Source organism: Psammomys obesus, unplaced genomic scaffold (genome assembly GCF_907164565.1).
Source record: "Psammomys obesus unplaced genomic scaffold, mPsaObe1.curated_primary_1811, whole genome shotgun sequence".
Classification (NCBI taxonomy): domain Eukaryota; kingdom Metazoa; phylum Chordata; class Mammalia; order Rodentia; family Muridae; genus Psammomys; species Psammomys obesus.
The window spans coordinates 2,319,514-2,336,225 of record NW_026592548.1 but is presented as its reverse complement, the minus strand read 5'-3'; the positions used below and the strand labels follow the sequence as shown (position 1 = coordinate 2,336,225).

Sequence of the window (16,712 nt, the reverse complement as noted above, 5' to 3'; positions counted from 1 at the left end):
CCTTAGCCTCCTAAAAGGAGCGGAAGCTCAGCTGGTGAGCCTGCCTGGTGTCATAAAACCAGCAGGCTTAGGGTCACAGCGATTAGTCTCCAGCCCCTGAAAGAGGCTGACCAGAATCTGCTAAGAGCTCACTGTGGGGGGCTGATGACCTTGTGGCCAGAAGAAAGCAGCTTCCTTTGGAGAAAAAGAGCAGGATTTAAAGTTTTAATAAGCTTCAGGAAAGAACATCTTGTCTTCTGTTTACTTTCGCTGGACAAGATTAAGTGTAGGCAGAGGGGAGTCTGAGGCCCCCGGTTTGGGGGGTGTTAATGGGATCAGCAAGGGAGAGACCCAAGCAGAGCCTAAGACACCCTTAGCTTAGACATGGCTTCTTTAACCAGGACCCAGCTGTCAGAGGTCCTGAGACCCGAAATATCTCAGAACCACAGTGTGTCTCTACAGTAATGTGGATAAAATGAGGGAGATCAGCACAAAGTGTTTGGAAGACTCAAACAATCTAGAGAAAAACTGAAATTGGTGGATGAGCTTGCTGAATAGTTTAGAAAAATCGGAATCACAGCACACACGGGTCCAAGGCTGAGAAAGAGAGAAATATGCACTCTGGGAAATTGATTCAACCTGAGCGTTTTAGTACAAAAGATACAGAATCCATTGGCGTCGTTTAAGTTTATATCACAATCATGATCTTTAATAAAACGCATAGGAATGGGCATTAATAACAACTGTCAGACACTGAGACTTCTGAGCACTTGTCTAGGCTCTGACATCAATCTAGGAAGACGCTCTCCGCCTAGTGGTGACTTGTTGTAACTACATGTTCCTCAAAATTGTGGGCACACTCAAGGATTGCAAGGATTGCGTGTATCTCAGGCTTGAACCCAGAAACCGAAAAAAAAAAAAAGAAGGAAATTTTTGGGAAAAGCAACAAATAATTTGGTGCTCTCTCAGTTTTACTGGTGGGTGATGGTGACACAAAGGTAAGAGGCCCCTTCTCTGGGGAATTCAGGTAAATATTAGCTGTCCCTCTTGGGTCTTTGTCTCAGGAATGTCGGATACTTGGATACTTTTTTCCTGTAGGTGTACCTGGCAGGTACAGGCAGGTGTACCTGGCCTGTACCTCAGAAAAGAGCCCTGTTGTTTCTGGGAACCCCATTACTCCTCTGAACTTCTCATTCTCTTTTCTTTTATGACGTACTTTGTTCTTCTTCCCACCTTCATACTGTAAAAATAGCTTAAGTCAGCAACCTTCCTAGTCACAACACCCAGTCAGATGTACCTTTACATCAAAGGGTCTGAAGTTAGCCTTGACCTCACACAGTCTTCACATTCGCTCCACCAGGCTGTGGAGCCTAAGGCCGGGATGGGGTTCTGGGCCTGGTGGTCTCTTAAAACCACAGCTTTGTGAGTTCAACACCATCTTTCATGTCTCTAGGGTGATTCTGATAACTAAACACATGGCTTTTCCCCAGAAGAAACAAAGTTTAAATCAATTAATAGGATACAAATAAAATGTTTTCCAACTGAATAACAAATGTTTTGTTGTTAAGGGTTTTGGGCAGGGCTGGTGTCTTTAGAACATGTGAAAAGAAAACAAAACTTAGCTACCAAACAACACAAAGGTTCTGAAGACCTTTGAGAGGAAGAAATGGCAAGAAAAAGGGGAATTTTGGCTTGGAGGATTCCCCCACTCCCAGCAAAAGTGGGAATAGTGAATCAACAGAAGAGGTAAAAGGAACCAGGCTCAGCAGTTAAGGATATACATTTTGAGCACCTGTCATCCATACAAGTCAATACTTGTTGAGTATGTCACTCTGCTGTGGCACCACAACAGGCTGAGGGATTGGTGTGCTCTTCGGCGGTTCCCATCTAGAAGGCTTGAAATGTTTCTGCGTACTTCCTGGTGTTCTTTCTCTCTCTCTTTCTCAAGGTCCTTGTACTTGATAGAGAACATAGGCTGAGCAGCCAGCACCTCAGGCAGAATGAAGACTATGCCTTGTTGGTGGTACTGACAAAGAATTTTCCTGTTAAGATTAGGGAAGGCTTCATAGTCATCGTGCCAAGTAGGCAGGACCCTGAAGACTGAGCATGATTTTGTAAATTGCGAAGGAGGCTGGAAAAGAAAGCTTGCCAGCAGAGCCAGTATGTATCAAGGCAGTAAAGCACTGGAGCACACAGAATCAAAGAGCACCCAGTCGGGGTAAGGCAGGGAAGAGAAACAGGCTGTTCCTAAAAAGATGGTTTGATTTGTAGATCTGTGCAATCCAGCAGCACACAAGTGGCTTGGTCATGGGATGGGCTGAACAGCAGGCCATGACAATGTTCTTAAATCCACAGGGGAATACATGGACCAAAATGTTGGTCCCTGTTCACTGCCTTTTTTTTTTTAATTAAATTCATTTAGTTATTTATTTGTTTCATTTATTTATTTGCTTTTGAGACAGGAATTACTATATAGCTCTGGCTGTCCTGGACCTCACTAGGTAGACTAGGCTAGCCGTGAGCTCACAGAGATTCACCTGCCTCCACTTCCAGAGTGGGATAAAGACATGCACCACCACAATAGGTTGTTCACTGCATTTTTGTGTGGCTATTCCAACACTGGACACTGAAATTGTGTCCTAAGGCATGGACTCGGGAGGAGCCTCCCGTATCTGCTGAGATGTTTTCGTTTACTCATGCCAGAGCCTGAAGCTGAGCATGGGGACAGAGGGACAGCTGTCTTCATGACAGCCCTTGGCTTTCTATTTTTGTTTTTGCTTTTTAAGCTAACAAATGGGCAAAAACATGACTCTTGCTTCAAAATCAAAGGGATTCTGGATTCTGTTTCCTTAGTTCAAAAGTACCTTCAGTCTAGCCATGACCAGTCTGTCAGAAGTCTCCCGAGTCCCAACAAATGCTTGGCATGGCCTCCCAGTGGCTCTGGGACCATAGGAAGAAATACAGACAGCTCCAACTGAAGTACTGTTGCAACCCAGACAGAGTTGATGCTGTCCGCCATGGGATGGGGTAAGGGCAGAGACAGATCATTCACCATACTGCTTCATTCTGTTTGCAACTTCTCTTTTCACTCAGCTGTGATGCTCTGTGCAGAGGAGAGACTGTGCTGTGTCCCTGGCAGGCCTGATACATAGAGTGCCCAGCAGAAAACTGTCTTACATCTATAAACACTGCACTTCAAAGACATACGACTAAATGCTTTGGCTGTACAATGCACCTTAAGCTTCTGAGATCAGAAGCCTATTGTGAAAGTATGTGAGTTTGCTTTTGAAAACAAGACTCTATAGGAGAGAGTTTTCTGTCTGTCTGGCTGTATGCTCATTATTTTATTTTAAAATAGGAAAAAACAACCCTCCAACCCTACAAACAGTACACTTATTCAAAGTGGGAGAACAACTTTCAAAGGGAGGGAAATATTGAATGGTCCCTTGGCCCCTCTTTTCCCACATCAGTTCATATAGACAAATGGTGCTAACTGAAAGGATAAAACAAGAGCCATTTTTTAATATATATATATATAAAAGAGGAAATTATGGTGAATTTGGAAACTTGCGTGCTGGGGACTGGCCATTGCTTCTGCTTTAGCCAGGTCTATACCAGTACAATGTTAGAAAAGGAGGTACAGGGTTTTAGCATTTTCTACATAAGTGCTGCCTGGAATTTCCCAAAATTTAATTATTTATGGTGTTACCAGGAACAAAATCAAGCCAAAATAAGAGTGTGTTTTGAAATTTGTAAGAAAGGGATGCATCCCTCATCTCCTGTCTATTTGCACATCCTGAGTTTTGCCTGTCATTAAATTTTTTTTTAAATGAACTATATATCACAATTTATTCACTTTGTATCCCAGCTGTGGCCGCCTCCTTCACCCCTTCCAATCCTTCCCTCCCTCTTATCCCTCTATGTCCCTCCCCTAGTCCACTGATAGGGGAGGACCTCCTCTCTTTCCATCTGACCCTAGCCTATCAGGTCTCATCATGACTGGCTGCATTGTCCTCCTCTGTGGCCTGGTAAGGCTGCTCCCCCTCAAAAGGAAGGTGATCAGAGAGCCAGCCACTGAGTTCATGTCAGAGACAGTCCTTGTTCCCACTACTAGGAAACCCACTTGGAGACTGAGTCTATGGGCTACATCTAAACAGGGTTCTAGGTTATCTCCATGCATGGTCCTTAGTTGGGGTATCAGTCTCATAGGACCCCCAGGGCCCAGATTTTTTGGCTCTGTTGGTCTCCTCTTGGAGCTCCTGTCTACTCCATGTCTTTCTACATCCCCCTTCTTTCATAAAATTCTATGTATTCTGCCCAAAGTTTGGCTATGAGTCTCAGACTCTGCTTTGATATCTCAATCAGTAGAGTCTTCTAGAGGCAGTGTGTGGTATTGGCCTTTCATTTTTAAAATTTTCTCCCTATTTAGGGTGATGTTATAGAACCCACCTCAGGTAGTAAAGATACCACTAAAGTTGAAATTACTAGTTCTTACCTACTTATTTCTCCACCCCCCCCCCCAAAAATAAATGTCTCATCAGAAAATCAAGACTATCACATAGTGAGAAAGGAAGAGGACCCACATTCCTTCATTTTTATTGTTGGCTTTAAAATAAAATCTTAAAGTGGTCTTTCCATGTTATTGTTTCAGAACTGTTGAACTCTCTAGGGAAGAAGGCAGGCATTTCTATCCTCACAGGAGTGTTTTCAGGAAATCTCACAGTGTTAAAGGTTGGGAAGACTAGTAGGTACCCCAGCAAACAAACAGTTCGGAAAAAGTCCCTCTGTATGGCAAAAATCTAACACTTAGAATAGAGAAGCAACAGCGGAAGTAAACGCAGAAGTAAAACGTGGCTTTGTTAAGGCACTGCCACCCTCACATACCTGTTTCCAGCCCTCACAATGGTAAACACTGGCTCTTCCCCTAGGAGAATTCCTTTCAAAATGGGGTGGAATTCCTCAGCTGATATTCTGGGTCTTCCAGCAGCTGGAGCTCTGGAGGTTACCTGTGCCTGTCTCCATTGGATGGAAACAACACCCACCTCCTTTAAACAGCATGGGTGTGTAGGCATGAGTCTACAGAAGGATAGAAGCTCAGAGAGGAGACCAGCTTTACATGCCAGAAGCAGCAATGTCCCCAGATGAGTCAGAGTAGAGTTGGAAATGCGGTTGTATCTGTCTTAGTCTTGCATATGGGTGTTGTGGGAAACACACTGTATCCTGGACACTAAAGGAGCTAGACAGTTGTGCAGGAGACCCAACACAGATGTCTCTTGTAACAGATTCTATGTTCCACAGTGCACACCCAATTTCCCTCAGCCCATTCTCTATTTGATTGACATAGTATGTTTTTCAGGGGATGCCAGGGCAAAGTGCCTCTCCTAGGATTGCTAAGGAAAAAACATTTGTATAAGCAGTCTTGAATCTAGAAAGTTTACAGGAAGTCATGGTTGGGTCAAGAAGCTACATGAGAGGAAAGTGGGTGTGTTACTGAGTGAGTGTGAACATTGGTTAAACCATGGAAAGATAAGCATTTCTGCCACAGGGCTTTCGCTGGCCTGCTGTTTTTGTTTTAAAGGCCCCATCTTCTTAGTTGACTGAACTAATCCTAACTTGTTACTTTTGGCTGATCTAGTGTTTCAGTGAATCTGTGAGTTGGTTGCCATTTCATGGATCAGTCAGATACGATTGAATGAATTCACTAATATAAGGGTTCAAGTGGCAGTCTGATAACCACATGACTTTTGATCTGATTCATATTCCTACTCTCCATGAGAGTATGTTCATTGGAATAGATATCCTCAGTCTTTCTGCCAAAGAGAAGCAGAAAATGATTGACAGCTCAAACCCAGTGGAAATAAGAGCTGAAAAGAACACTGTTTTCCAAACTTTTACCCTGTGGTGTGTACACTAGACAGCTTTTATGTCTAAAAAGTAAGCATTTCTGGGTTTCTCTATCTAATATTTCAAAAAATTAGAAACATTTCTCTTGATCTTTGAATTTGTATATCAGAGTTCTTCATCATTTTCTATCCTCTGTCCTTTCTCTCTTTACCTCACACATAGTAAAGGGGAACTCAATCCCACTTTCAATGAAAGAGTGACAGCAATGCTTTGCATGCACTCATGTCTAGAAACAATGCAGTGCTGGTTCATACCCTTGCTGTAGCACTGTTATCTGTGGAGGCAGGGATCCAAGGCAAAGCCCGGACAGTTCTAGGGGGTAGGCAGAGGCTTCAGTCAGTGCAACATGTGTTTTGTGTTGCCTGGAAATCTAGGATCCCCTAAATAAAGTGTTTATGGCAAAGTACATATGGCAAAGTATGTGCCTTGTGAGATGTTTTTACAGTTTTCCCTTACTGACTATTTATCTTGCAAACCCCATAGATTCTGGCTACTAATTGTCAGTATTTGTTCTTCCGATCTCTAATGTCTCCAGCCTCTTCCTATTGATCCATGTCTATAAGCAGCATCCTTGGCAGAAGATCCAGGGCCCATCAAGAGGTGGAGATTTCACAGTGCCACCAGGAATTCCACTTCTTTGTGTTGTAGATTTTTCTTTTCCTTTTTTTCCTTTTTAAGGCACACTCTTGACTTTTATTTTTAATGTTAACATGAACCAAATTCTAGTTTCAGGCAGGAAATTAGTTACTCAGAAACAAAAAGTCAATACCTCTGAATTACTGGCTCAGGCCTCCTCTCTAGATTTTAATCAACGAGAAGCTTCCCACCACAAGTGATTAATGATGCCACTGACTTAACCTAAGACAGAAAATGCCCTTTTGTGTAAGCATCTGCTATCAGTCTGTAGCCTGGACTATATCCACACTTTTCCCCATAGGCCAAGAATCCTCCTTTTCCTTGCCCCATTGCTGAACCTCACAGAAGAAAGTGTCAAAGGCCCAGGCGTTGTCATCCACCAGGAGGGGCTCCATTCTCTCAGCTAAAGGCCTCTGTGCTCTGACACAAGAAATCCCCTGGGAAGCCCCCTACCTGGCTACCTCCTACCTGTCCTATAAGAGGCGGAGCAGCCCTGACAGTGCTTTCTGGGTGTTTCAAACCACTATACTTTGCTCTGAGCTTGGCTGGCTTCTCTGATTAGGGAAGGCTGAGCCTAGGACATTTGCTATAGTGATGTGCCATAAATTCTTGACACAGAAAATCGGGCTTTGAAAAACCCTTGTCATCAGATGCTTTCAATACATTAAAACACACTTAGAAGTAGCTTCTGTGTGTTATGCAAAAAAAAAAAAAAAAAAAAAAGTCCAATCTAGAATCAGTAGCTGTCAAAGTCTATAAAATCATGGTATTGTGTCACCCTGATATAAATCAATACCAAAGCTAGTTCACTGACTGTAAAATGAAGTAACATTTGTCTCCAAGTGATAAATTGTATGCCAAAAAACCACTGTAGTTCTAATAAGTGGCACTCATTTTAATAGATCCTACAAAAATACAATATTTTCAATGTCCCCATAAAACATAAACTTACAAATATTATCCTCAGAGCTCTGGTGACATTCACATGTGGTTCTATTGTAAAATTGTATAGAATATTTCAAACTCTAGCAAGTGAGAAAACTTTATTATATAAAAAAGTGATGTAGATATAGGAGAGAATGTATAAACCAATTACGAAGCTGATCTGAAATTTTAAATTAATATTTTAATCAAATCAATGACTACTATAAAAAGAAATATTTTAAAGGATTGTAAAACAAAATTTGAATTTTCATAAAGGGAAACAGAATGTAAAAAGATACATTAACTAGTATGGTTGCACTATATTAATTTCATTGTAACTGTTTTTTTGGAGCAAAAAAAACCATTTTGTCTATTTCTGTCCACTAAAAATAGGCATTAAGATTAATGATATCAGTATACCACAGCTCTGAGAAATCATATCTGAAGTTTCATATTTCAATACCAAAATTTTGAAGTCACCCACCATCACTTTCTAACAAGTCTCTCTCTATAATAAATGTTATCAAGCCCCAAAATTCATTTAAAATGATTTAAAAGTAGCAAATTAAATTAAGCAGCACACAGATAAGTTCCACATTTACAGTAAATGAATCACACGGGCCACAGTTCATAGTCAACATAATCCCCAGGAAACATAACATTAAAGCATTAAGCCTTCCCTGCCGTCCATCACTGCTTCTGGTTGTGGCGAAGAGTGATCCGCACCACCCGTGCTCTGTCTCTGAAGTCTGCTTGTTTCCTGTTAATTAGCTAGTGGCATTGAACAGATTCAACCTTCTCCGATTTTACTCAGATCCCAGAGATTAATGGATAATTTATGAACTATTTCACTCTGCCATGGGAATTTAGCAAATGGCTGTGGAACCAAATATAAATACTTTATACTTTATGTACAGTTGCTTCCATAAGGCTTAATCATGGAATTTTTTTTATTGAAAAAGATTCAATATAGTAAAGTCTTATTTTAAGATATATTTTCTTTCTCAATCCAAGATGTTTACGAAAATATCGTTTTTCTATATTCTTTTTTTGTATATATGCCAACATATACCTTGTGCTAGAAATACTTTATGGGGATTACAACTCTTTATGTACAACTTTTGAGGCAGTATTTCTGATGGAGAGCAGAATTTGTAAAGAGCTTGTGTGTGCTTCCGTGCTCCGAAATTATAGGAAATCCACTTTGAGAAGACAACTTATTTGATTAAAAAACAAAAACAGAAACAAAACCGCACCAATGCACAGCCAGAGGCTGCCCTGGAACTGATACAGAGCCGCAAGTGGACGGCATATTTATAGGTAACATTTTTCAGGGTGGTCAAGGCTAATGTACAATATTATACACCTGGCACGGATGTTTGCCATTGGTCCAGCAACTGGCAAAATTTGTTTCTATGTATAAATTTATTTTTGAACATTAGCTCTGGCCAGACATATCTTCACTATTTATAAAAACATTTAGACAGTGAGCTCACGCTGAATAACTAGGTCTACTGTGTTCTGGAAGCTCTTCAGTAGTAAAACAGCTTTTTCATGTTCCATATGTACAAAACTGTGTCCATTTGCCTGAAAACACACAAACAAAACAGATCATTCAATGCCAACAGTTTACTCCTTCTGCAGCACTGTAAAAGCAGCCCAAAGGAGCATAGCACAATAAGATCTTAAAACTCAGAGTGAAATGACTTTAACAAACATTTGTAAATGCCCAGTATTTCCTTGCTTGTATGCAATCATAATGTCCTACTGGGCAAGACCAGTCAGATGTTCTGATGACACAACAGTTCAGTTTCACCGTGTTGTTCCCAGCTTTGTTGTTTGGGTTTTGCTGTGCTAGAGATAGAGTTCAGGTCCTATGAGCAAGTGCTTTGCAACAGAGCCATGCCCAGCCCTGTGGCTCCCATTTGTGTGTACAAGTTCCTAGTTGAGGTGGAGTTAGTTGACATTATTACTGGCACAAACTCACCAGTATATTTAAATTTTTTTTTTTTAATTTTCACTAATGTGTATGTGTCTCTGTGAATGCTTGCCATATGTACATGGAAGTCTGTGGAGTCCAGAAGAGTCATTGAATCCCCTGGAAATGGGGTTGAGCATGTCATGTGTTGTCTGGCATGGGTGTTAGGAACCAAACTCAGGTCCTCTGAAAGAGCAGCAAGACTTTTAACCACCGAGTCACCTCTCCAGCTCCATGCTACATATTTTAATCATGCTAAATATGAATGGACACTTCTAGCACTGTTTAGTCTTATTCCTATCTACTGAAAAATAGTTGATTAAATATTCTTTTAATTAAAAAAATCTATTAGTAAATGCTCTTGTTTCCATTATGTACACATTGGTTTTAACCCAGCTCAATGAATCCACATCTTAGGAATAAAACTCAGTGACATTAGTCACAGAGAAAGTCTGCGGTCTTTAGCTAAAGGTCATCAGAAGCAAGACATCAAAATTTATTTAAAATGTAATCAGCCTGTTGGAATTTCAGAACCAAAGTGTCTGCTGGTGTCACAAAATGTACATTTGGTCTCTCTAACGAGTGTTAATCGTCTTTTCTTTTCTTTATATTAAACAGCAAATTGTCTTACTGGAATTATTTTCATTCTTAATTTATGGATAGATAGGTCCATATGCCCCCAAAGGATAAAACTAAATTAAAACACAAAATTATTGAAATTTGGAATAAGTATCTGCCTCCCAATAAGTGACAGTTACATAAGCATTTCCTTGCAGGAAAGAGTCAGTTAACCGGGTTGCTTTACAACATACAGTATTAGAACCTGTAATTCTGTGCATGTGTGCATGCATGTGTATATGTTTTGTCTGTATGCATGAGTGTGTGTATAGCTTAGTGTGTATGTGTGTGCATGTGGATGATATCAGGTGTCTTTGTCAACATCTCTCCACCTTACTTTCTGAGACAGGGTCTCTCAATGAAGCTGACGCACATCAGTTCAGCTGGACTGGCTGGCCAGCAAGCCTTACAGATCCTCTTTCGTCTGTCTCCCCAGTGCTAGGATTACAGATACATGCTACTGTGCTCAGCTTCTTATGGTTCATGTGCCTGCACACAAACACTGCTTGTGAGTCAGCTCTCTAGCCTGACTTTTCCAGCTTTTAAGTTTATGTGCACTCAAACTTAATCTGGGAACAGACTCTTTGATGTTTTTAATATTTTAATTAACCATTCAATAAAAGTTAAAATGTTTTTACTGTCTTTATATCTTCCAAATTTCAAACAGCATTGCACCTCAACAATACTACACACTTTTATAACTTAGATAAAAATTATTACACATATTTTATTTCTAGTTAATTAAAATCAGATAGTAATGTGGTAAAGAAGGTTCAGAAGCCCTACATTTAAAACCATGGCACATATATCAACAGGGAACAACACACTGGAGAACAGGAAGGGAATCTGTGTTCTTAGGGCTACAAAGTTGCTTTGAATTAACAATGCTTGAGTTTACATTTTTTTATAGCATTCATTTGATACAAACACTGACTGGTTGACTTGAGTTACTCAGTGGCAGTGACAGAAGCTGAGTAGACCTGAGGGTGTGACATAAGGAAGTTCTTCTTTTTTGAGAATTTGCTATGTTCCCAATGACCAAACTAGAATGATAATAGGAAGAACTTCCTTATGTCATGTTCTATTTCCTGGAATCTCATTGGTTTGGGGGAGGGGGGTTGTTTTTTCGTTTTTGTTTTTGTTTTTTACTATAATGTAAAGCAAGAAGGTTTGTTTTTGCTGCTTCTGCAGCTGTTAAAGCAAAAAGTTTAACGTGCACACCCTCAGGTCTACTCAGCTTCTGTCGCTGCCACTGAGTAACTCCTGTTGTAAGCTGACCGACCATGGAATTGTGAGAGGCACTGGAGATGAGATCTAAAATAATGGAATTGGGAGGCTTATGGTGAGTGAACAGAAGCTGTGGGGCAAGGCTTCAGTTAAAGAAGGGCTCAGTAGTCTTGAAGAGGTAGGCAGAGACAAGATAGACAGACAGACAGACAGACAGACAATAGATAGAGAGCTGGACAGATAGATGGAAACAGGAAGACAGAGTCATAAGTACATCACATAGACTGCCCCTTGGAAAACAGGGATTTATCCACAGTGGTTATCATGGTGCTTTGGTATAGTTTTTCTGGATGTTGTAAGGTGGTAACTCTTCTTTCTGGTTAAATGTTATTTATTTACTTTTTTTTTTGAGACAGAGTCTAGCTATGTGGTTCAGGGTGGTATTGAACTAATTTTCCACCTGCTACAAGTACACAGGTGGATGCCACTATTCCCAGCCTTAAGAATTATTTTAAAAATAGTAATTAAATTTTTTATTTAATGTTTTATTACATTTTTATTAATTGTTATTTTTTGTTTATGTTTATGCATGTGGATGCGAGTGTGCCATGGCACATGTGTGAAAGTCAGAGGGAAACTTTTGGAAGTCAGTTTTCTCTTTCCATCATGTGAGTCCTGAGCGCAGACTTAGGTCACCATGCCTGCACCTCTACCTGCTGAGCCATCTCATCGGCCCTGAGAATTTTATTGTTGTGGCCTGTTTTCGTGGAAGGCTGTGGCAGAGGAGAATGGAGAATCAGGTTGAAGTCAAGAGCTCTGTCCCAGAGAACACACAACCCCAGAATAGAAGAGCTCAAAATAACTTAACATCATGTCTGTGACCACAAGCATTGGATACCTGCTTTCATCTTAGTTTAGAAAGGGACTGGACTCAGAGTCACTGAATCTGTAATTTTTATAATTAAATAAAGATGAAAGAAACCTTAGCTTGCAACCAGCAGAGTGTGGTTGCTGAGCAGAGGAAAGCTGTTCTAGTGGTGGCATCAACGCAGATGATGTTTTGGAAATAAATACATAGGAAGCATTGCACATATGACATTTAAATTTGCACACAATATAAGGGCAAACAGTAACATGGAGCAATGTTAAATGAGGGAACATTTGAAATGTCACATTTGATTGCATATACAGCATATATACGCATATGTTTTATATAGGCATTATCAGACTCAAATAAAATGTGTGCACTTTTGAGAAAATTCGTGAAAATTTGAGGAAAGATGTGGCTAATGGTTCCTTCAGGGTCTCTGTTGTTTGTGGTTTTTAATCACTAACTAGAATAAACTATATATAACTTATTTATAATGCCTTGAGTTTAGCGCTTTAAGGACACAGAACTTCATTTGAACCTTAAAAATATTTCTCATTTTCTCATTTTTTTTTGTAGTTTGGGGGGGATTTTTAAAAATGTAAAACAATGAGCAGGCTGCCACCCTTTCATCATGAGTCAGGATAGTGATTGTGAACCTGTTCATCTGGGAGAGCACTCTGTACTTATGGTGTAGCTTCCTCCTAGAAGAAACATGGGCAAAGCATGTTGCATGGAAGTGGTCACAGACTATCTGTTGGGAAACACAGGGCTCTGTAAGACTCTGAAGCTCTTAAAAAGCTTTGTATGAAATCCTGAAACAGGAAGGGCTTAAGGTGGCTTTGCAACTTACTAGAACAAGGAACTAATTTACCAAAGATATTTTAAAGAACAACAACAACAACAACAACAAAACACTGTAAAGCTGCTGCTGGTTTACACTGTTAGATTGCTGCGTGCTAAACCTTTTGAATACTGCTTCTTCTGGTTTTTTTATTTATTAAATTTTTATTTTTATATTAATTACAGTTTATTCACTTTGTATCCCAGATGTAGTCCCTCCCTCATTCCTTTCCAAACCCACCCTGACTTCCTCATCTCCTCTCATGCCCCTCTCCAAGTCCACTGATAGGGGAGGTCCTCCTCCCCTTCCATCTGATCCTAGCTTATCAGGACTCATCAGGACTGGCTGCATTATCCTCCTCTGTGGCCTGGCAAGGCTGCTTCCTCATTAGGGGGAGGTGATCAAAGAACCAGCCACTGAGTTCATGTCAGAGACAGTCCCTGTTACCCTTACTAGGGAACCCTTTTGGACACTGAGCTGCCATGGGCTACATCTGTGAAGGGGTTCTAGGTTATTTCCATGCATGGTCCTTGGTTGAAGCATCAGTCTCAAAAAAGACCCCTGGGCTCAGATTTCTTGGTTCTGTTGCTCTCCTTGTAGAGCTCCTGTCCCTTCCAGGTCTTACTATCTCCCCCTTCTTTCATAAGATTCCCTGCATGCTTTTTCTGTTTTTAAAGGAAAACTTTCTTCCTGCACAGGTAAGCTGTGACAGTTTGCTTCTGGCAATATGTGTGGCCTACAGGCTTCCCTCTGGGTGTTCTGGAAGGTTAGGTAAGAGACTCCCAGTCCTCACTGATGTAGGACCCAGTGTGGGGGCTTTTTTGTATCTTCTATGAGTTCCCAGAAACTGTTTTTATTTTTTTAAGTTTTGTTAATTATAGCTGAAGTCTTCTGAGTAAACAAGCTTTACTTAAGATGATTACACCCACGGGTCATTAAAGAGCCATAGAATCTTATTCTGACAAGGACAACTTGCCTTTTCCATCTCTGTACAGGTAGATGTAAACACCCACAGACATCTTGCCAGACCTCTGCAGAATCTGTGCTTATTCCGCCACTCTGTGCTCCGAAGGTACATGCCACTATGCCCCATGTGGTTTGGCTAGCCTCCATGTTAGAGTCCCTCAAGTCCATAGGGAACGGTACAGTACCTTACAGCTCTCTTCTTCCTTGAGTCTCTCATTTTCCCTTCATGGTTTCACACTCACTGGTGTAAGCTCCTACCTTCGCTGTCTTTCTCACAAGGACTCATCTTCCTACACTCCCTCTGCCCTGCTCACTCCTATCTCCTGTGAGAAGCAGGGATGAACTCCTTTTTCTGTCACTGGGTGGAAGAACCCTTTCTCTTCTTTATATATCTTGTGGTCCCCAGGATCTCCAGTGGCTCCTGTCATGCTCTTCACTGGCTCAGTGAGGTAACACAGGAGGGTCAGCATCTGGGTCTTTATCTTTGCATGGCCATCATCTCTCCCTCCTTCCAAGAAACAGTCTGTTCTCAGCCACCTCATGTTCTTACCATTGTTAACGCCTCCTATGTGGACATCACAGAACCAAGTTCTTAGTGTTTCAAGGTACCCGTCACACTCGTCTCCTTATTTACAAACTCTTTTGATGATATGTGTCTTCGCTATCATTTAGGATTACTGTTACACTTTGTACATGAAGCACCCTCCAAATGCTGGTGGGATGGTGGGAATTTGGTTGGCAGTTGACAGTGAGTGATAAGGTTCTGATGTCTCTGACCTAATCAGTGATTATTTTCTAGACAGTGTAATAATATGGCAGCATTATTGGGAAGTACTGGAGACTGAAAGGTGGGAGCTTCCTGGAAGAAGCAGGCCATGATCATATTTGTGTATGTTTTTGATATGTCATTTCTGACTCCTTCTTGCCATCTCTCTCAGCTTCCTATTGGACATGTGTTGAGCCACACTGGTCTGCTTTGTGCTTCCTACCATGAGGCTTTGCCTCAGAATGTGCCAGAATCAATAGAGCTAAGGAACCTTGGACAAGAGCATCTGAAACTCAAATAAAATGACCCCTTCATCCCTCATGTGTTTTGTCACAGCAATGGCTAAGAAGCATCTAACATTAACTTCTCATAAAACACTAATGGGGATAAAGGGCCAAGTGCTCAGAGGTTAAAGAGCAGGACAGTTATGTAACAGGCCTAGGGCAGACCAAACTTCAACAGCAACATGAAACATTAAAAACCACCCTAATTACACCTGCAAACATCCCAAGTGTTAGCTGGTAGATACAGTGGTTGACAGCTATCCTTTAAACTTCTATATGAATTCATCCACAGTTTTAATGATTGGCACAAGGGCTGGGAGATGACTCAGTGGTTAAGAGCATCTGTTGCTCATTAGAGGACCTGAGTTCAGTTTCCCACAGTGGCTCACAGACCATCTCAAGTCCAGTTCCAGGGGTTCCAATTCCCTCTTCTGACTTCCACAGGCACAAGGTACGTACATGGTACATATATATACACATAGGTTAGGCATTCATACATATAAAATAAAAATAAACCAAAAATTTAGCAAAAGGAGGGAAATACATGGTTTATATTAGTGTTACCTTAACGATCTTATTTTGACCTCTTAGAAATATAGTCTTGGACCAGGAGTTTGAGCCTAGCCTGGTCTACATAGAGAGTTCCAGGCTAGCCAAGGGCTACATAATGAGACCCTGTCTTAAAAAAAAAGGAGGAAGGAAGGAAGTATAGCCTTGGACCAGGAGTACATATTACTAATTTCAAACCCTTCAGAATGATTGTAAGGTATAAGAAATGGCAATTATCCTCAATAGGCAACACATTGATATGCCTCATGTTGGAAAAAAAAAAAGTCAGGTTCAGGTTTGGTAACTAGTAAAATATAGATGCTATTGGTGAATTCTCTATAAGTTATGTACTTTCTCTTTTCCTCCCCTAGATAGGACTGTGTAAATGGATGCGGGGGCAGACAGAGTAGAGCACAAAGCGCTTGGACTTTAGGCTGTAGTTGTGAATCTATTACTCCCTAGCAAGTAAAATTTCCTCCAATCTACTCATGTTCTCAACAAAGTGACTTCAGTCTTTGGGAGTCTCTGTGCACAGCTACACTTAGAATTGCAGTGTATATAATGAGCTTGGTCAATTTTTTTCAAGTAGAAAGAACATTAGAAAAAAAAAGAATAGTAGATATTAAGATAATAAAACTACCATTTGGATAATGGTTACTGATCAGAAAATACTCAGGGTGCAATCTAATGTGTGTGTGTGTGTTATTAATCACTTGTATAATTCTAGGTCTTTATCTTTTCTTCTATACATTATTCTAGGTAAGGACCAGCCCTTTGATCATAGAGTTGATTGTATGCTGTTTTAAAGCAAAATAGCACTGAGATGTGTGAAGTGTGTCTATGCAGGGAAGACAAATGGTCAAATATAGAAAAATCAGTCAAGTGTGTCTACAAGATCAACAGCCCTTCGAGCACACACCTTCATGCAATTCAGCTTTATGCTTGTCATTTCACAGCAGTAGAAGGGAGTGGTAGGCAGCGTCATGTAGAGCTGGGAGGTCGCTAAAGTGCCTGAAACATCAGTACAGGAACCTGAGCCTGCATCCTAGGTAACCACATAGAAGCCAGGCTAGCACAAGTCTGTATGCCCAGTTCTGGTGAAGAAGAGTGAAGGCACAAAGATCCCTGGGGCTCCCTGGGGCTCCCTGGGGCTCCCTGGGGCTCCCTGG

General features: G+C 40.9%; 1 protein-coding gene across 1 annotated transcript in view; it reads right to left on the bottom strand.

Moving 5' to 3' along the window:
- Positions 1-7,700: 7,700 nt before the first annotated feature.
- Lrrc7 (leucine rich repeat containing 7) overlaps positions 7,701-16,712 on the bottom strand; it is a 680,756-nt gene continuing 671,744 nt past the window's right edge. The window contains exon 28 of the mRNA XM_055614269.1: positions 7,701-9,030. Within this exon, the coding sequence (XP_055470244.1) occupies positions 8,923-9,030 (108 nt within the window). The 3' untranslated portion in view covers positions 7,701-8,922. The remainder of the gene's footprint in view (positions 9,031-16,712) is intronic.